General features: G+C 40.3%; 1 protein-coding gene across 3 annotated transcripts in view; it reads left to right on the forward strand.

Annotated features, from left to right (window-relative positions):
* Positions 1-20,776, forward strand: part of SLC16A10 (solute carrier family 16 member 10) — a 114,148-nt gene that overhangs the window by 69,240 nt on the left and 24,132 nt on the right. For all 3 annotated transcript variants that reach the window (XM_044757552.2, XM_070496639.1, XM_014866189.3), the window contains exons 2-3: positions 164-308; positions 4,599-5,061. In XM_044757552.2, the coding sequence (XP_044613487.1) occupies positions 164-308; positions 4,599-5,061 (608 nt within the window). The remainder of the gene's footprint in view (positions 1-163; positions 309-4,598; positions 5,062-20,776) is intronic.

The following is a 20,776-nucleotide window of genomic DNA, read 5'->3' on the forward strand; positions in this document are numbered from 1 at the left end:
CTTTGAACTGTAATTTAGATTTGTTACTAATTTATCCCATCCTCTTCCCATTCATCACAGTACCTTTTCTGCATTAATATTTTTCTAAGTATGCATTATATACTGTGAGATAAGTACAAATATAGTTTACCATGTCATAGTGTCCCTTTTTACTCTCTTACAGCATGGGTAAGTTCTCTCTCCATGGGGATGATTTTCTTTTGCTGCCCAATAGTCAGCGTCTTCACGGACATATTTGGTTGTCGGAAAACAGCCGTCGTGGGTGCTGCTGTTGCGTTCATTGGACTCTTGTCCAGTTCTTTTGTAAGGTAAGTACTCAGTTTCTTCATGTTGCTTTTCAAGAACTATTAGATACTTCAAAGTTTTCCTTTCAGGAACTTTGCTGTTTCCAAAGAAAAATCCTCCTTTTCATTGCTTAAGACTTTAAGCAGTATGACTTACATATTGTTATCCATAGCAGCTCATAGAGCTTGAGAATCTTTTAAATTTAAATACTTTTGCTTGCAGCCCCTGAGTTAGAGGTCATCAGGATATATGTGTTCCCTGGAGCCAAGCAAAAGGGCTCTCCTTTGTTTGTTTCTATTCACATAAAAATCCTAAAAGAACTCAAGTTATAACAGTGAGTTGTCTAAAGCAGTGGCCTTAGTTAAAGATAGCTCAGTCTGAGGCCCAAAGTGTACAGTAAGTGGTGTTTTGAAGCAGTTGTTCATAAGCTCAATTTGAAATATTTTTATTAATGAGATCAAAACTTTGCTTTTGGGGCCAGCCCCAGGGCTGAGTGGTTAAATTCCCATGCTCTGCTTCGGTAGCCTGGGGCTTGCCAGTTTGGATCCTGGACGTGGACCTACACACTGCTCATCAAGCCATGCTGTGGCGGTGTCCCACATAGAAGACCTAGAAGGACCTATAACTAGGATATACAACTATATACTGGGGCTTGGGGAGTTAGAAAAAAAACAACTTTGCTATTTATTTCAACTCAGGTAGAGAATTCCCATCTACATTTTGTGTCTGTGCGTGTGTGTGAGGAAGATTGGTCATGAGCTCACATCTCTTGCCAGTCTTCCTCTTTTTGCTTGAGGAAGGTTGTCGATGAGCTAACATCTGTTCCAGTCTTCCTCTATTTTGTATGTATGACATCACCACAGCATGGTCCAGTGAGTGGTATGTAGGTCCATGCCCAGGATTGGACCCTGTGAACCCCAGGCCATCGAAGCAAGTGTGCAAACCCAACCACCATGCCACCAGGCTGGCCCCCGTCTACATTCTTTAAAAAAGAACATGTTCAAATTTTAAAAGATCATGAGGAAAATGAAGTTGTCAAATGCAGCTTAAAATAAAACTTAATATCAATACAGTTTCCCTGTGCCTATTAAAAGATGTCGTGCACTGAAGAGGGACTAACTGCAAAGAGCTGATGGGCACATTACTGTTTGAGGCACCTCTCCTTCCATCTCCAATTCTACTAGTAAATCCCTCTCATTGTCAGAATAATCCCCAGGCAGAGAAACACTGGTTAATATGTAGCTCTGGCTAACAGGAGTGATAAACAAGAAAACCTCTGAAGATGATTTCCATCCTCTGTCTCTACTTTAGTGGTTTATCTTCATTTCCTGCCTCTTTCCCTTCCCTAGCTATCTTCATGCTCTAGTTGAAAAGCATTATTGTGATCATTAGGAAAAAAAATCCAACTTACATTTCTTGCCCTGTTTATTTTTACTTTGGGAGATCAAGAGAATCCTTGGTTTCACTAATTCGACCCCTCCACCCCCCACCACATACACCCCTTCCCCAACTCTGAACTGAGCTTCTTTCTTTCACTTAACTTAGAAATTTTATTTGGATTCTAAACAATTATTTTTATTTCTTGGTAGAAAATAGATATTCTATCTTTAAAGTGCCTTTATGATATTTTTCCTCTCAAAAGTTGTTTTTTAAAGGGAAAAAAACAGTTTTGTTTGGATTAAGATTCTGGTTAGGTAATTCTGTGAGATCATTTACTTTTAGTTCTTTTTTATCAGTAATACAGCATCGTTTGTTATTGCATCGTGAGATAGCTGCTTTGGTCTCGGAGCCTCTGGGTGCCTGTTGTAGTTCCTGTGGCCGTGGCACTTACTGAATGTGTCAGCACTCAGGCCTTGATGAAAAAGAACTCAGAGGCCGAAAACCTGTGTAACTGTTGCCTTCTGTGGTGGACAAAACACATACCTACAACCCTACTTAAAGCGAGCAGTGTTTTTCAAGCTTTTTCTACCATTGAGAAATAAATATTATGAAATATATTCTACATTGTGACCCAGTTCTCTCTCTCTCCCCAACTGAAACAAAACTATTTGAAAGCATATTGACCTTGCTACATGTTCTCATATTTTCTATTCAATTTCATTATTTAATGCACTGATCAAAGCTACCAAAATTTCAGAGTAATTATAAGAGTGAGGGGGAATGTGGTATAAATTCCAGGTGTTGAACAGTGGACCCACTTTTCTTCTCGCCCGAGTTCTGCCTTTCTGGGAAGCCTTCTCTACCAACCACAGGTCACCTCAGTGCCCCTTCTCGGAATCCTTTTTGCATACATGGTTGGTATCTCCCTGATTACTCTGCACTTATTCAGTGGTTGGACTTCAGCGGTTTGAACCATCTGTTACTGAGGTGAGCCTTTAGAAGTAACTGAAAAAGCCTCAGCAGCAGTGAACATCCCAAAGCCTTTCCTTTGTAGGAGGGAGACCAAGAGAATCTCACCCAGCACTTAGTGTTTAAAATTGTGTGCGAAAGAATGTTCCCATTCATACACAGGGCTCTCTGGTTTTCCACTGACAGCTTCAGTATACTGTGGTAAATTGTACAGAAATTGATGTTCATGGTGATACTGTGTTGCCAATACTATTTTTAATATGTGCTTTGAAGAAGGCTGAGAAATATATAACAGACTTAGATTTTTCCTTAAAAATTGTTAAGTAAGTTTCAGTTATCTGGAAAACTGCTTACGTGGGAAAACTGGTGCAGAATGAACAGAGTATTATTTATATCTTGTTCTGTATTATATTCTTATTATTTGGGGTAGATATCTTGTTTCACTAAGCTGACTATGAGTCAGGTATAACCACATTAAAAAAAATTTTTTATCACCAAGTACCCGGAACATAGTAACTGTTCTCAGTATGTGTTTATTGAGTAAAGAGTTAGGATTCAGTCAAGGGTGGTCCGAGTGAGGATGAGGTTAATCTGGAAAAGCCTAGGAGCAACTCTTGAGGCTGCATTGAAGGTGGTGCTAGCTGTGGATTAACAGAAGGGGGAGAGCATCTCAGAGCGGGGATTGCTGACGTGCCTTTTGTGTGTATGTGTGAGAGGAAGATTGGCCCTGAGCTAACATCTGTTGCCAGTCTTCCTCTTTTTGCCCGAGGAAGACTGTTGCTGAGCTAACATCTGTGCCAGTTTTCCTCTGTTTTATGTGGGATGCTGCCACAGTGTGCCTTGATGAGCGGTGCTAGGTCCATGCTTGGGATCTGAACCTACGAATCCCGGACTGCCAATGCAGAGCACGTGAACTTAACCACTATGCCACTGGGCTGGCCCCCCAACATGCCTTTACTTGATCAGATTCTAGAGTGCTTGTGATTACCTCAGCATATTGCTAGACCAATATTGTCCAAAATTTAGTTACTAATCAACTTTATCTATCTTGGTTTCTAATAAATAGTTTGCCTTTATGGCTGATAAATAGCCTTTTGAATTGGATTTTTCAAGAGAAGAAACTTTAACCAGTTTTCTTTTACTCGTTACCTTGTTTCCACGAATATTAATGATATAATCCTTTACTTTCATAAGAAATGTATAGTTATTTGATTAAACTATAAAATTCTTAATCCTTTGTTATTCTTTTGAGACATACATGGCCTTAAAGCTTGCAAACTAGAATCACTAATGAACACACTTCATTTAGTCTTTCTGCAATCACAATATGATTTTTTGTTATCTTGCATAACGCTGAGAACAGCGTAATACAGGGCGAAGGTTGGTCTGCAGCCCTTAGGCCAGCAAAAATGAAAGCCTGCCGCTTCTCTCTGTGAATGTTCCTGACATAACCTTGGGGAGGAAATATCAAATGCAGCTTTTGCTTTGAATAGATTGCTTACTAAGTACCTGGGGAAACTCCATGAAATAATGAGTTTTCATAGTTAACTTATAATTTGTTTTAACTTTTATTGAGACTAGCTTTTTTGTTTGTTAGCTTAATCACTCTCACTTGTCCTGAGGCCCTTCCTGGCACCATCCTTTCTTTCTGAGTTGTGGAGAGCCAGCAGTTCTTACCCAGTGCTGCCTGGTTCACCCAAAATCCATGGATAGAGGAGGAGGAACAAAATCCCTTATGACCTTAATGGTTGTTTTTCACATACTCAAGGCATTTTTATTAACCATTCAGATTAAATTAAAATATTTTTCATGCTACATTCTTGACTAAGTTTTTTGCCTCTGTTTTTGGTTAATTTTTATTTGTAGAAGATACATTGATTAACTAAAAGCCAATTTCACGATAAGATTTTATTCTGCCAAGAACATGATGAAAATAATGAAAGCTGCTTTTCATCTTTTTACAGTTCCATCGAGCCTCTGTACCTTACCTATGGAATCATATTTGCCTGTGGCTGCTCCTTTGCATACCAGCCTTCACTGGTCATTCTGGGACACTATTTCAAGAAGCGCCTTGGACTGGTGAATGGCATTGTCACTGCTGGCAGCAGTATCTTTACAATTTTGCTGCCTTTCCTTTTAAGGGTTCTGACTGACAGCGTGGGCCTCTTTTATACACTGAGGATCCTCTCCATCTTCATGTTTGTTCTCTTTCTGGCTAGCTTCACCTACCGACCTCTTGCTTCCAGTGCCAAAGATAAAGAGAGTGGAACCGAAGGAAGCAACAGATTCTCCCTCTTTTCCAGGAGAAAGTTCAGTCCTCCAAAAAAATTTTTCAATTTTGCCATCTTCAAGGTGACAGCTTATGCAGTGTGGGCCGTTGGAATACCACTTGCACTTTTTGGATACTTTGTGCCTTATGTACACTTGGTGAGTATGCTTCTTTGGCTTTGCTGGTAATGGATATTATTATTCCATACAGAAAACTTCTTAGAAGAGCAAGAGAGATCAGTTTGAAGTTGACCTTAAACATTATCCTGGTTGTAATTCAGGGACTCATGAAATTCAAGGTCTCTTAAGACAAGGCCAACACATCCATCAGATCATTAAACGGAGCATATGTTTCATGGTGTGCTTTGGGTATTTAAAAAATAACCAAACTTAAAAAACAAAAACAACTTAAAAAACAAGAGAAAGGCTAAAATTAAAATGTTGGAATAAATGTCGTCAATACAAAAAACTTGATAGGTCGCTTTTTCTTTAAGTGGCTTACAACCCATAATCAGGGACAAAGACGGTGCAATGATTTTGCCAACATCAATAAGTTATTTTTCAGGGCTGGCCTGGTGCGCAGCGGTTAAGTGTGCACGTTCCACTTCGGTGGCCCGAGGTTTGAGGGTTTGGATCCCAGGTGCAGACATGGCACTGCTTGGCACACCATGCTGTGGTAGGCGTCCCACATATAAAGTAGAGGAAGATGGGCATGGATGTTAGCTCAGAGTCAGTCTTCCTCAGTGAAAAGAGGAGGATTGACAGCAGTTAGCTCAGGGCTAATCTTCCTTAAAATAAATAAATAAATAAATAAATGAATAAATTTTCAATAAAAGGTGCAGAAGTTAGTTACATCGTAAAAGCCAATGGCCTTGACACAAGGAAGCATTACATCCACTTGTGGGACACTTCTGGGAAAATGGGAATTCTATTCAGAGGATTATTTGAGAAATGTTAGCAAGTTTCAAATGAGGGGAGAGAGCAAGGGTTTCATAGAAAATTAGGATTTCAAGTGCTCAAGCAATTTATATATTGCTTATTTCAAAGGCAAATTTCAGCCTTTTTATACTGAAACAAGAATAAGCAGCGTCTAAAGTATTTGCCTCTAACAAAATTTTCTCAGAAGTGCTTATTATGTTTCTTCCCTTTTTCTTACTATTGTAGCTGAAAATATATTTCTAGTTCGATATAGTTGATAAATGATAAACAAAAATGATACTAGGATAAATTTTGTGTGTGTGTGTGTATAGTATGTGTGTGAACTTGGATCTTTGCTAGCTTGCAGTCTAATTCTGGACATTCGTGCTATTTTTCTTTATTTCTTTAAAAGTTTTAGAGGCTGGCCCAGTGGTGTAGTGGTTAAGTTTGCATGCTACGCTTCGGCGGCCCGGGGTTCACCAGTTTGGATCCTGTGCACAGACCTATGCACCACTCATCAAGCCATGCTGTGGCAGGCATCCCACATATAAAATAGAGGAAGATGGGCACAATGTTAGCTCAGGGCCAATCTTCCTCAGCAAAAAGAGGAGGATTGGTGGTGGATGTTAGCTCAGGGCTAATCTTCCTCAAAAAAAAAAAGTTTTGGTGAAAGTTGGTGACACAATTCAAAGAATTACTGGGCTCAGGGGGTCAGCTAGTAAACTGCATCATCAGCTCTTTGTGGGTTCCATGCTTAGTTCAGAAAGGATTTAGGTCAAGGAAACACGAAGAGAGATGGTAGGCATGTCCTGCATCTAAGAATAGTTTTGATTTCTCATTTCTCCTTTTCCTCTTTTTGCCAGAGGTGTTGAGGCAGCAACTGGGATGACCACTGGGGAGAGAAGGAGAAGGACTAGTTTTTCATACTCTGAGCCACTTGGCATTTTGCAGAGACTGAGGTGCTAGGTGAAATGACCTAGTATGTGAGCCCTGCCACATATGCAGTGTGTACCTACATCTGGACCTGATAGTCCATTTTCACACTTTTAGTTAGGAAGCCATATCTGAACCATCTGAGGCTATTTTTTCTGTGGAAGGATCAACTTAACCAACTACCTTTTTCCCTAGCTTCTGTAGTTAAGAAAACATTTGTTATGTTCTTTTAAAAGATGTATAGATTTTTTTTTTTTTTTTAATTTTCTTTGGTACTACAAGGTGAACACATCCAGAGAAATCAGTCTCTCAGCTTTGCTAATACCAGACATTTACCAAAGGACAAGTGGTAGGTGATTGTCTATTTCTGGTAATATATTTGTAATTTGTAAATTAATTTCACATATATTATTTCATTTGTCCTTCACAATAAACTGTGGAGTAGGCAAAATAAATAGTATTAGCCCATGTTTTACAAACTGGAAAACATCCGTCATTAAGAGAGATGTTAAGTGAATCACATAACAGCAGAGCAGGGGTTGACTCCCATCCGCTGTGCTTAGCTGGTAGCAAATCTAGTACACCTCCCTGGATATACCACCAGACATGTCCATCTTACTGGGGGTAAAGGAAGTGTAGTAAATATTTTATTGCGCCTTTTCCTAAAGTAGACCAAATTTCATAGTGAGTGATGAGTTAGACAGTGTTTTAGATACTATTGTTATCAGGAGGCTGTAAATCAGAGGGTACACAGAACAATGCCGTCTCTGTTAACTGATAACAAACCAGGCCTTCTTTCTGTCCTCCCTCCTTCCAGGAATGTTTTCTTACAAAATGTGTTCATATTTTTCATTTGGGCTTTTTTTCTTTGTCAAACTGTTATGGCACTGAAGGCCACGTTGGAGAGGAAACACCAGTTAAATGCTGTGCAGGCTGATGGGTGCACTGACTTTGTCACTGTCTTGTAGCTTAAGGTTTGGATTATGGATACTTAATCCAGGCATCTTGGAAAGGGACACCACTTTGCTCCTTAGGAAATCTTTCCAAGACTAGTAGATAATGTTCAATTTATATTAAACCCTTTATTGGGTGTTGAAGGGGATACACATGAGCGGCATAAGAACCTCTCCCGAAGGAGCATAAAATCTAATATGTGTAATAATGAAGACCATTATATGGACTTTTACATGCATTATCTTATTTAATCTTCATAACAATGTGGTGTATCCTCCTTATTTCATGGCTGAGAAGACTGAGGCTCTGAGAGGTTTAAAAACTTGCCCAGGGTCCCAGAGATAGCGACTGATGATTATTAGGATAGTACTTCTGTGCAAGAGGCAGTATGTATAGTGGGTGAACGGAAAGCTCTAAAGTAAGACAGATCTGGGTTTAAATCCTGGTTTTGTCCCTTACTAGTTGCATAACCTTGGATGATCTCTCCAAGCATCAGTTTCTTCATCTATAAAATAGGGATAAACACAATTTTGCAGAGTTGTTGTAAGGATTAGAGAGAATGTATGTAAAGCATTGATCCAATTCTGGTATAAAAATGAGTTATTTTGATAAAGACAATGTGATTGCCAATTGAGTGGTTTGGGGGGGGGGAGTCTATAGAAGAGTCAAAGGAGAAAGATGATGATCCACTTGGAGAAGTGGTTAGTAAAAGCTTCACAGGATTGGAGTTGGGCCTTGAGCATGAGATTTGGTGTTAAAATCAGATCCTTAATCAACTAGGGAACTAATTTATCTAGGTCTTCTTTGAAGATTCAGAAGTATAATGAAGTACTCTGATGGTTATGCTAAAAATTCTAAGAACTTATTAATTAGACTATACATGATGATTTGAGAGAGAATGTGTATGCTCTGTGGCAATCTTGTTCTCAAAACAAGGTTTGGGGGCCCAGCCCTGTGGCCAAGTGGTTAAGTTTCTGCGCTCTGCTTCGGAAGCTCAGGGTTTTGTCAGTTTGGATCCTGGGCGCGGACATGGCACCACTCATCAGGGCATGCTGAGATGGCGTCCCACATGCCACAACTAGAAGGACCCACAACTAGAATATACAACTATGTCTGGGGAGATTTGGGGAGAAAAAGCAGGGGAAAAAAACAACAAGGTTGGAAGTTTATCTTTTTAGTAGTTGACTTTTAAAAATGAAGAATTATTTCATTTGCTTGTTGGAAGCTGTTGTGTGATCTGTCTTTCAGGCCTACCCACTTATAATCTCCATTGTAAGGTTACAAATCATAAGATCAATTTAGGTGAGACCTAACTTTCTAAATAACCATTCCTTGTAAAAGCTGCTTCAGTTTTTATGAATTGCCCCCTTTTTTTAAAAAAAGATTTTATTTTTCCTTTTTCTCCCCAAAGTCCCCTGGTACATAGTTGTGTATTTTTAGTTGTGGCATGTGGGATGCTGCCTCAGTGTGGCTTGATGAGCGGTGTCATGTCCACGTCCAGGACTTGAACTGGCGGAACTCTGGGTCACCGAAGAGGAGCACGTGAACTTAACCACTCGGCCATGGGGCCGTCTCCTGAATTGCCCCCTTTGCCTGAGAGGTTTTTTTTTGTTTTTTGGGTGAAGTTTTTATGGTTCCTCGTTATCCAGTTTTTCTTCAGAAGCATAAGTTTCTCTTAGTTTTCATTTTTCCTCTCCATCACTCCTTCTTAGTTTCTTTGCTGGTTCCTTCTTTTTCACCCTCACCCTGAGTATCAGTGTGTCCCAGGGTTTTGCCCCTTGATCTTTTTATCTACTCATTCCACTGGTGCTTTCATCCAGTCTCCTGAGTTCAAGCATCATATATATGCCAGACCTGAATTTATATTTCTAGCCCAGACCTCTTTCCTGAATTTTCCACCAAACTTTTAAAGCCAACTGCTTACTTAATGTCTCCACTTGGATGACTGCTAAATGTTTCACGTTTGACATGTCCAACCCTGAGGTCCTGATCTTACTCTCTCAAAACCTGCTCTGCCCCCAGCCATCCTCATCTTGGGAGATGGCAATTCCATCATTCTAGTTGATCAGGCCCAAGACCTTGGAGCCAACCTTGGCTCTTCTTTCTATGACACCACATTCCTGGTCCAGACTGGAAATCCTGGCGGTTCTCCTTTCAAAACATATCCAAGATCTGACCACCTCTCATCCTCCTCTCTGCTACACTTTGGACCAGGCCACTATCATCCCTTGCCTGGGTCACTGCAATAGCCTCCTAACTGGGCCCCCTGCTTCTTTCCCTGCCCTTTGCAGGCTGTTCTCTACACAGAAGCCACAGGTATTCCTTTAACACATGAGTCACTCTGCTGAAAATCCTTCAAAGCCTCCTTTCTCTGAGAGTAAAAGCTAATGTCATTATCGTGAGCTAAAGGTCCTCCATCATCTGGCCCCTCCTGCCTCTCTGATCTCATCTTTTGTCCCTGTCCCCATCACTTACTTTGCTCCTGCTACACTGGCCTCTTTGCTCTTCACCTTTTAATGAGGCTTAGCCTGACCACCTGGTTAGAACTCCCTTCCTCTTCTCCCTTCCACAGCATTCCCAAGCCCTCTCACACTGCTTTTTCTCTTTTCCCATAGCACTTACTACCTCCTAACGTATTCCATAATTTACTCATCATGATGTTTGTTTGCCATCTGTGTGTATACCTCTGCTAGAATGGAAACCTCACGAGGCTAAGGATCTTTCTCTGTTTTGTTCAGTGATAGATCCCCAGCACCTGGCACAGTGCCTGATGCACAGCGGGTGATCAAATATCTGTTGAATGACTAAATATATTATGGATAAGTCTAAAGTGACACTATATAAGCAAGATTCATTTTCTCATCATTTTAATCTTTAAAATTCTCTGCTTTGATGCCATAATGATCTTTTACGTTTTGTACTTAAAGGACATGATGGTATTCATTGTCATTAAACACATTTTAACAAATAAGCTCAAACTTAGCAAACCTGAGAATAATTGCACTGATGCCATTTCTTGATGGAGAAAAGAGTTGACGTGTTTTGCTTTGAACCACAGCTTTATATGCATAATTGAAATTATAACTTGATAAATAGAAGAAATTTCTATGTCTCTGTCACTACTGTAAGTATACAGAAGGAGGGAGTAGCAACTCTTGGTAGCCATCCTCATTAACAAGGAAAGCTAGGCAATTGGTGTCTACCCTACTGTGTAGCAACTAAAAATCTCAGAGAGCCCTGGGTGGTGTGTGTAAGAATAGGATGAGGATGCAGGAGCCATAGCCTGAACACAAGTCTACACAGCTTTGGTAGAGCAGTGACAACAGGGTCACGTCAATCAGATGACAGATAAATGCCTACGAATGGCAGTGATGTTCTAACTTTTCTCAGTGGCATGAAATGCTCTATCCTTAATATAAGGGTGATGATTTACTTTTAATTGCTTCATGTCTCTCCACCACTAATCACCTTTGAAAAGCAGCTATTTAGTACCCGTGTCCTTTGGCTCCAGAACACGTGATAGTTGGGATAAGTTTTAGTTTTAAGCTTTAGACCTACATAGTTCTCTTATCAAAGAGAAGATGACTGACTCGTGTTGAAATCTGCAATATATGTGTTTATTAGCCCGTTTTCAAAAAAAACTCCATGATATAAGTGTGTCAGTTTTTTTTTTTTTAAAGATTGGCTCATGGGCTAACATCTGTTGCCAATCTTCTTTTTTTTTTTCCCTCTTTCTTCTTCTCCCCAAAGCCTCCCAGGTACATAGTTGTGTATTCCAGTTGCAGGTCCTTCTAATTCTGCTATATGGGACAACGCCTCAGCATGGCCCGACGAGTGGTGCCATGTCCTTGCCCAGGATCCGAACTGGCAAAACCCTGGCCGCCGAAGCGGAGCACACGAATTCAACCACTTGGCCATGGGGCCGGCCCAGTGTGTTGGTTTTGTGGTAGATAGTAATTGTTCTCAAAAGAAACTTGGTCTGGTAGAGTGATCTCATTTACCTGATGCTATGATTAAAGACACAATCATTTGCCTGCTGACTGGGCAGTTAAATGGACACCAAAATCAGTTGTAATTGGGAACAAACAAGTTGTATTTTTAAACTAGACATGAAATTTCAGGGCATAGAAGCCAATAAATGGGGCATGTAGTATCTCAAGAGATGTTTTATAGCCCCCTAGGAATATACAGTTCTATGTTCAACTTGGTTTTCTACAATAAACGTTAAGTATAGCAGAAGACAAAAATGGACAGATGTACAAATTTGTAGCAAGGTCTATCGTATATTCAATTGACGTAAGTACTATTATAGGAAAATGGAAAAAAGTAACTTGCTCAACTGGCCCTGATGGCCAGTGGTTGAAGTTTGGTGCTGTCACCGCTTCGATGGCCTGGGTTAATGTCCCAGTCTTGGAATCACACCACCCGTTTGTCAGTTTCCATGCTGTGGCAGCAGCTCACATAGAAGAACTAGAAGGACTTACAACTAGGATGTACAACCATGCACTGGGGCTTTGGGGGGGAGGAAAAAAGAAAAAAGTAACTTGCTCGAATTTTAGACTTACATATTAACTCTTTGAGGCCACTCATGGATCAGTAGTGTCCTGAGAAGGCCCTAAAGAGTTAGTGTGTTGGAAAGCTGTTCCTTCTTTCTTGTTAATGTGTAAATTTCACCAGGTTTTTGTTTGATTTTGTTTTTAAGTATCTCAGGGTTTATTTGGTAAAATATAATATACTTTTGAATAATCTCAAAGTTGAATTGTAATATAGATATTTACTTATCCCTCAAATCCTTAGATTACTATCAAATTAAAGTTTGTTCAAATTTAAGGAACCTAAATTAGCTGATAAGGGTCCTCTCATGATTCTTATACCAACTAGAAAATGAAAATTGTTGTATAAATGGATGAATCGAAATAGAAATCTTAAAGAATCATCCTTGGCTGTTACCCCACCTTTCCCAGGTGGCTCTGGCAGGTGGAGAGAGCTGTCTGATTCATTGCTGCTAGTTTAACCTTATCTCCAAGTTCTCGGGCGTCTCTTTGGAGAAGCCCTTACAGACACTAACTCCAAGGCTTGCAGAGCATAAGGGGAACAGGCCTTGGTTCCTATTCATGCTGTAGCGAAGAGTCTTTAGCCCCCAAAGGAGGTTTGAGGGCTGCACATCTCTCGTGTGTTAGCCCCAGATGCCCATGCTGCTGTCCATTTTCCCCTCTGCCTTTCCCCCTTTCTATCGCTATTATCTCTATCTAGCTCCCCCTACCTGTTTGGGAAGTTTATATTCCCTCCTAACAAATTGGAGAAAAGCTTCTTTACTGGTAGGCAGTGCTTACCATTTGGAGACAAAATTGCAGATGGGCAGCTGGTGTGCAGTTGTGCAATTGAGCTGTATCTGCATCCCTGTCAGATTGAACTGATTCGTTCCTGGAGTATCATGGCAAGAACCACCGCCGCATCCAAGCTCCAGGGCAAGCGTAAGATGCTACAGACCCAGACCTCACAGCCCTGCCTGGGTATATTTTAAACTGGAAGTTTCTTTTAAACAAATGTAACATTTATTTATTTCCCACACTTTTATTAACATTTAGTTTACAAGAAGCTCCCACAAGCATTCTCTCTCATTGGAGTCTCGGGGCCACCCTATGAGATGGGCATGATCAGTGTTTCCATTTAGCAGGAGAGGACGTGGGTGGTGAGACAACTTGCTCAGGGTTGCAAGGCTGGTGGCTGGGTTTTCTTAAGAGTGTGGCTTTTAAATAAAATATTTAAATACCTGCAAAAAAAGTATAACAGTAATTTAGAAGTTGTAAGGGATGGCACAGGTCACTTTGATTGCACTCGGGTTTCTTTTTAGACCGGTAAAGGAACTAAGGCACAGAAAGCTTAAGTTGCTTGCCAAAAGTCACATGCTTATAAAAGTGGCAGAACGAGAGGTAATGTCCAAGAACATCCATGGAAAATAAATAGAAACTTATCGGAGCTTAAAATGTAAATGTGTACATAGTAGAAACAGAATTGTTAGAGGAATGAAATTTTCTCACCTAACATAACCCTGGTCAACTCACAGGGTTTGTTTCCCAGTCAGGAGGCTGCTTTGCCATTTTGACACAGTCCCGTTCTTCAAATTGCAAGTAGCAGATGTGCTGGCTTTGTGGCCTTTCTTTTGTGGAAATATTTGGAGCTCAGGGTTGCAGTTGTTGTGCGGCAGAGCCCTGAGGATGCAGGCTCCTGGTAGGATCCTTGTAAACCAAGGTCACTGTATGTTGGGCCCGGACTGGGCTGCTGAGCTGACGTCTCCTGCTGCCTTTTTTCTGCTCACTGGAAGGTTCTGACAGGATAAAAGTCTTGGGATCCATTACAAGTCACCATCCTTGGGGATGATGAGTACAGAGTTTTGGAAACATTTTTAAATTGATTTACAGTGGAGCTCTATAATCTGAAGAGTTGCCCTATCTCAGTCTTGTTAGCGGGACAACCAGATTGAAGAGGTCGAGTTAACATTTTAATTTTGTTTTTAGCCTAAAAGCTAAACACTGAAGGCTAAATCCTAGGGTCTGAAGGCTTCATTTTCTCCCTCCCTTCTTTCTTTCTTTTTCTATTCTTGGTTTTGGTTTATTATTCTGATTGTGTTGTTGTTACTTTGACATTTATTAGCTAGGCAGAATGTTTTGGTACTTTGCAGAGGAAAAAGTAATCCCATTGCTTTTTCACTAAGATTTTCTAATTTAGGTTATTTTTTTCTATTTTTCATTCAAAAACAGGCTTATAAAATTTCTTTGACACAGGATATTTCTTTGTGTAGTGTATTAATCAAATGGCAGAATTTATCCAGTGAGATTTGCTGTGTGCACATACACGTGCACAACCCCTACATACATTTCTTGTATTTTTTGTTGTTATGTGGTCTGAAAATAGTTTTTTCATTCATTCATTCATTTTCATTTCATTCATTCCCAGTAAACTTCCAAAAAAGGTTATGAAGCTCTTTACTTGACACACTTTTTTTTTATTGAGGTAACATTGGTTTATATAAATTTCAGGTGTGCATCATTCTATTTCTATTTCTGTGTAGACCACAGCATGTTCACCCCCCAAAGGCTAATTACCATCCATCACCATACACATGTGCCCTATTACCCCTTTTGCCCTCCCCACTTCCCTCTCGTAACCACCAGTCTAATCTCTGTATCTATGTGTGTGTTTGTTGTTTTTATCTTTTACTTATGAGTGAAATCATATGGTATTCAACTTTCTGCATCTGACTTATTTCACTCAGCGTAACACCCTCAGGGTCCATCAATGTTGTTGCAAATAGCAAGATTTCATCTTTTTTTACGAGTAGTATATATCTTTTTTTTTTTTTTGAGGAAGATTAGTCCTGAGCTAACATCTGCTGCCAATCCTCCTCTTTTCGCTGAGGAAGACTGGCCCTGAGCTAATATCCGTGCCCATCTTCCTCCACTTTATACATGGGACCCCTACCACAGCATGGCGTGCCAAGCAGTGCCATGTCTGTACCTGGGATCCGAACTGGTGAACCCCGGGCCGCCGAAGCAGAACATGTGCACTTAACTGCTGCGCCACTGGGCCGGCCCCTGCCACATCTTTATCCTGTCGATGCAAATAGTCCACCACCAATGTATAAATCAAAATTGGGGTGAGTGTGAGCCAGATCTGAGGACTAGCCTGGGGCCTTCCTTCCCCAGTGAAGGAAGGTCACCAAAGAAGTGGGGTGTACAGAGTGATTGTAGACAGTCTTGGAACAAAGAGCATACGTCATATATGTTAGGAATGTCCCTTTTACAATAGTCATGAGATTGCCATGTTGGCACAGCGAGTGATGGACACGGCAGGTAGCAGGTCTGTGCTCTTGAGCTGGGAGGTCACAGGTGAGCGCAGCAATTAGAGAGATGCTTATCCTTAAGGAAATGCCAGTGTGGGGGAAGTTACATCTTTATCTTAAGGGCATTTGTTCTTGCCTTTGAGACATAGCAAATGCTTAAAAGCAGAGATACAATGCATGCTCAATGTCCATGTCAGGCTCTTTTGGAAAAACAAGGTCAAGCCGAATTAGTTTTATGCCAAATCACTTCCTCATATCCTCCAGTAGATCCTATTGCTTGCCATTTACTTATCAACCCATTCATCTGTTGATGGGCACTTAGGTTGTTTCCAAGTCTTGGCCATTGTGAATAATGCTGCAGTGAACATAGGGGTGCACATATCTCTACATATTTGTGTGTTCTTTGGATAAATACCCAGAAGTGAAATACCTAGATCATATAGTAGTTCTATTCTTAATTTTTTGAGGAATCTCCATAGTGTTTTCCATAGTGGCTGTACCAGTTTACATTCCCACCAGCAGTGTATGAGAGTTCCCTTTTCTCCACATCCTCTCCAACACTTGTTACTTCTTTTTTTTTTTTTTTGAGGAAGATTAGTCCTGAGCTAACATCTGCTGCCAATCCTCCTCTTTTTTTCTGAGGAAGACTGGCCCTAAGCTAACATCTGTGCCCATCTTCCTCCACTTTATGTGTAGGATGCCTACCACAGCATGGCTTGCCAAGTGGTGCCATGTCTGCAGCCGGGATCCAAACCGGTGAACCCCGGGCTGCCAAAGTGGAATGCGCGCACTTAACCACTGCACCACTGGGCCGGCCCCCACACTTGTTATTTCTTGTCTTGTTAATTACAGCCATTCTGACAGGCATGAGGTGATATCTCGTTGTAGTTTTGATTTGCATTTCCCTAATAATTAGTGATGTTGAACGTCTTTTCATATGCCTGTTGGCCATGTGTCTTATTTTCTTTGGAAAAGTGTCTGTTCAGATCTTTTGCCCATTTTTTAATTGTGTTGTTTGTTTGTTATTGAGATGTATGAGTTCTTTATATATTTTGGATATTAACCCCTTATCAGATATATGATTTGGAAATATTTTTCCCAGTTGGTGGGTTGTCTTTTCGTTATGTTCATGGTTTCCTTTGCCTTGCAGAAGCTCTTTAGTCTGATGTAGTCCCATTTGTTTATTTTTTCTTTTGTTTCCCTTGCCTAAGTAGATGGTATTCGAAAGGATGCTGCTAAGACCAATGTCAAAAAGTGTACTGCTTATATTTTCTTCGAGGAATTTTATGGTTTCAGGTCTTACATTCAAGTCTTTGATCCATTTTGAGTTAATTTTTGTGTATGGTATAAGATAATGGTCTACTTTCATTCTTTTGCATGTGGCTGTCCAATTACCTCAACATCATTTATTGAAAAGACTTTCCAGGGCTGGCCATGGCCGAGTGGTTAAGTTTGCGTGCTCCGCTTCAGTGGCCCAAGGTTTCACCAGTTCGAATCCTGGGCGTGGACATGGCATCGCTCATCAGGCCATGCTGAGGCGGCATCCCACATGCTACAACTAGAAGGACCCACAACTAAAAATAGACAACTATGTACCAGGGGGCTTTGGGGAGAAAAGGAAAAGTAAAATCTTTAAAAAAAAAAGAAAAAAGAAAAGACTTTCCTTTCTCCATTTTATGTTCTTGGCTTCCTTGTTGAAAATTCGCTGTCCATAGATGTGTGGTTTTGGGCTCTCAATTTTGTTCTACTGATCTGCGTGTCTGTTTTTGTGTCAGTACCATGCTGTTTTGATTACTATAACTTTGTAGTATACTTTGAAATTGGGAAGTGTGATACTTCTGGCTTTGTTCTTTCTCAGGATTTCTCTGCCATACATACATTTTCTGATTCCACTCTCATGCTAACCTTTTATGAGGAAAGCAGCACTGATACCAGTTCTCCGACTAATAGATAAGAACTATGAGGATCAGAGAGGTTTTATTTTGCTCATGGTAGCACAGTAAGTGGCAGGGGTGTTGTTAGAATAGAATTAGAATGGGTTAATCCATTGTCACGGTTTTTTTCCCTTGCATGTGTGTGACTTCCTTTAATTACAGCTCAGTTGAACAGATTCAAGCATCCATTCATTTGATAGTCACTGAGCACCTGTTGGGCTTCCCAAGTGTTCTAGGTGTGGGGACACAGCAGTGAGAACAGATGTAGTCTCTGCTCTCACAGAGCTCCATAAATAAGTAAACACATAAATAAACAAGGTAGTTTTCAAATAGTAATATTATCTTTGAAGAAAATAAAATGAGATGGAAGTTGATGGTGGGAGGTGACTTCAGTTTGGGAAACCAGAAACCGCTTTGAGGAGGTGACAGTGAATGCCTTCTGTTGGTGAAGGGCAGCATTAGGTATTTGGAAAATACAAAAACAAGGCAGCTTCCTGTTGCTCTCAGGAAGCCTGTGACATAGAATTTCTCTAGTTTCTATCTTTAAGACCAGCTAACAGTTAATGAATTTTTTTGTCCAATGTATTATATTAAAATCTGCATGTTGAAAATTAAAAATTCTTGCATAGGACGCAAGCATTGCTTTTTCTTCAGGTATTTTATTCACTATTTATATCTTTTAATAATATACTATTATTCCTCAGTTCTCATGTGGTTATTACGTGAATGATTAGACATCTTCTCTCCTTCACTTTATCCCCCCTTTTTTCAGATTTTTTTCAATGGTGTCTATGCTTTTCTTGCTTTTCTAACCTTGCATTTATTTCCCTGCAGATCTCAACATCTGCTGCAATTTGACTACTCAGGTTAGTGAACATTTGCCCATTTATCAGTTTGTGCTTAGGCAGCATTCACCAGCATTCCCCTACGTGAGATGAATGAGGATCTTTACTTCTCTGGCCACCTGTGACTCATTAATGGTGAAGTTAAATATCGACAGAACGTTCTCATCAGAACAAGCTAGTTGGGGGTTTTTTTGAGTTTGTTTTTTTTTAATTGTAATACACTAGCATAGGAACTTGATGATGGGACAGGCCGTAATTAATACGTGAGTAATCTAGAAAAGTAATCATTTACAAATAGTTAAACTAAAACAGAGCTTTTTCTTTTAGTAAGGCAAAGTAAGTTTGCCATGTGTCCCAAATTATATTTAGTTAGCCAAAAATAAGTATTTATAGACAATTCAACAGTACTTTGTAGAACTGACACATGGTTTATTCAGGTATGAAAATTATCCTGAGAAAGTAGGCCCCAAACCACAAATTTATGGGGGAGAAAGAAATCCACAAACATTTTTAAATATCTAATTTGAAATAAATTAATATATTTAGAAATAAATATCTAAATTGAAAAACAGCAGTAGTGTATTTTTGTTAGGCCCTTATACTGTATAATGTATTCAATGTAAGTATGAGAAAGGCTGGTGAATGAAAACTGTGGATTTATCTACAAGATACATTGGGGACTTTTATGGGAAGTGTCCTGACACCTCAGGAAATGATAAAGAAGCAGATGAGATAGACTGGACACTTCACACAGGAAAGGACTGAGCCCCCCTCTTCATTGCTCCATCCCCAGCACCTAGCTTGTGCCTGGCGCTTGTGTTTTTGACCGATTTCAGGCTGAGCTTACAGGTTGGTTGAACTGGTGAAGCAGCAGGTCTGCTAATTTCCCTTTTCATGACTCCTTTTCATTCTAACAGCACTTTATATTCCTCATGTTCTTTCTTTCTTTGCTCTTCAATATGTAACCACTGAAGGTGAGAACAGTTTTATCTCCATCTTACAGGGAAAGGAGTTAGTTGGTTTAGAGACTTTCTCTGGTCACATGCATATAGTTAGTCACAAGGTGTGGTTTAAAGCTTAAATAATAGAAATAAGAGTATCCTTACCTAGACTAGTTTCAATGTGGAGAAATTTAAACATATGGAAATGGGTAGCAAGAGGTACGTAGTCAGCCCTGCTGAGGTGAGATAACACCTCCTATGCTTTGTACATTCTCCCAGATGCTTCCAGAAGAATGAGATGCCTGAGGGTGACCACAGCCCAGCAAGTAGGCTAGCGGACGTCCACACTCCTCTTGACCCATGCACACATCTGTGGAATTTAGAATGCTGCCATATATTGATTATGGCATGTATGAGGCATTATAATAGTCTCAACATATCAAGCATCCCTGTCTTACTTAATTGTATCTCTGCTTATGTGAACACAAGGCTTTCTTTCACATGTTTCTTACTTCTCAGGAGCTGCCTCGGACTTTTCACAATTCCCTGCCAGGTGTCTTCCTTCTTACTACTCTTCAGTTCTCAGCTGCTCTGAATCCTGGGATCAGGATTGCCTATCCTAGTCCTCATGTCCCTGTCCCACCTCTTCCTTGTGAGGTGCTTTCTAACCTTTGCATCCCGTTCACCTTCACAGCAACCCTGTCACGTATCTAGAGCAGTGTGTCAGACCCAGTGCCTTCTTTTCTCTCCTGAAATAAAACTCCTAGATCAGGGGCCGGCCCAGTGGCACAGCAGTTAAGTGTGCACATTCCGCTTTTGGTTTGCCGGTTCGGATCCTGAGTGCAGACATGGCACCGCTTGGGAAGTCATGCTGTGGTAGACGTCCCACATATAAAGTAGAGGAAGATGAGCATGGATGTTAGCTCAGGGCCAGTCTTCCTCAGCAAAAAGAGGAGGATGGGCAGCAGTTAGCTCAGGGCTAATCTTCCTCAAAAAAAAAAAAAACCTCCTAGATCATAAAGCCTACTTGTACACATAATTTTTTTAAAAAACTCTATAATGACTCACCTGTAACATAAAGGAGAAATAAAAGAAGTAATTTTTGAAAAAAATATGTATCTTAAAAGGTAATGCTTGACATACATGCTATAAGATGGATGAAACTTGACATTATGCTAAGTGAAATAAGCCAGACACAAAAGGTCAAATACTGTATGATTCCACTTAGATGAGGTACCTAGAATAGTCCAATTCATAGGGACAGAAAGTAGAATGGGAGTTGCCAGAGGCTTGGGGAAGGGAAGAAATGGAGAGTTACTGTTTAATGGGTATAGAGTTTCAGTTTGGGAAAATGAAAAATTTCTGGAGATGGACAGTGGTGATGGTTGCACAAGAAGGTGAATGTACCTAATGCCACTGAACTGTATACTTAAAAATGGTTAAAATGGGGGGCTGGTCTGGTGGCATAGTGGTTAAGTTTGTGCGCTCTGCTTTGGCAGCCTGGGG

Source organism: Equus asinus, chromosome 24, assembly GCF_041296235.1.
Source record: "Equus asinus isolate D_3611 breed Donkey chromosome 24, EquAss-T2T_v2, whole genome shotgun sequence".
In the NCBI taxonomy this organism is placed as follows: domain Eukaryota; kingdom Metazoa; phylum Chordata; class Mammalia; order Perissodactyla; family Equidae; genus Equus; species Equus asinus.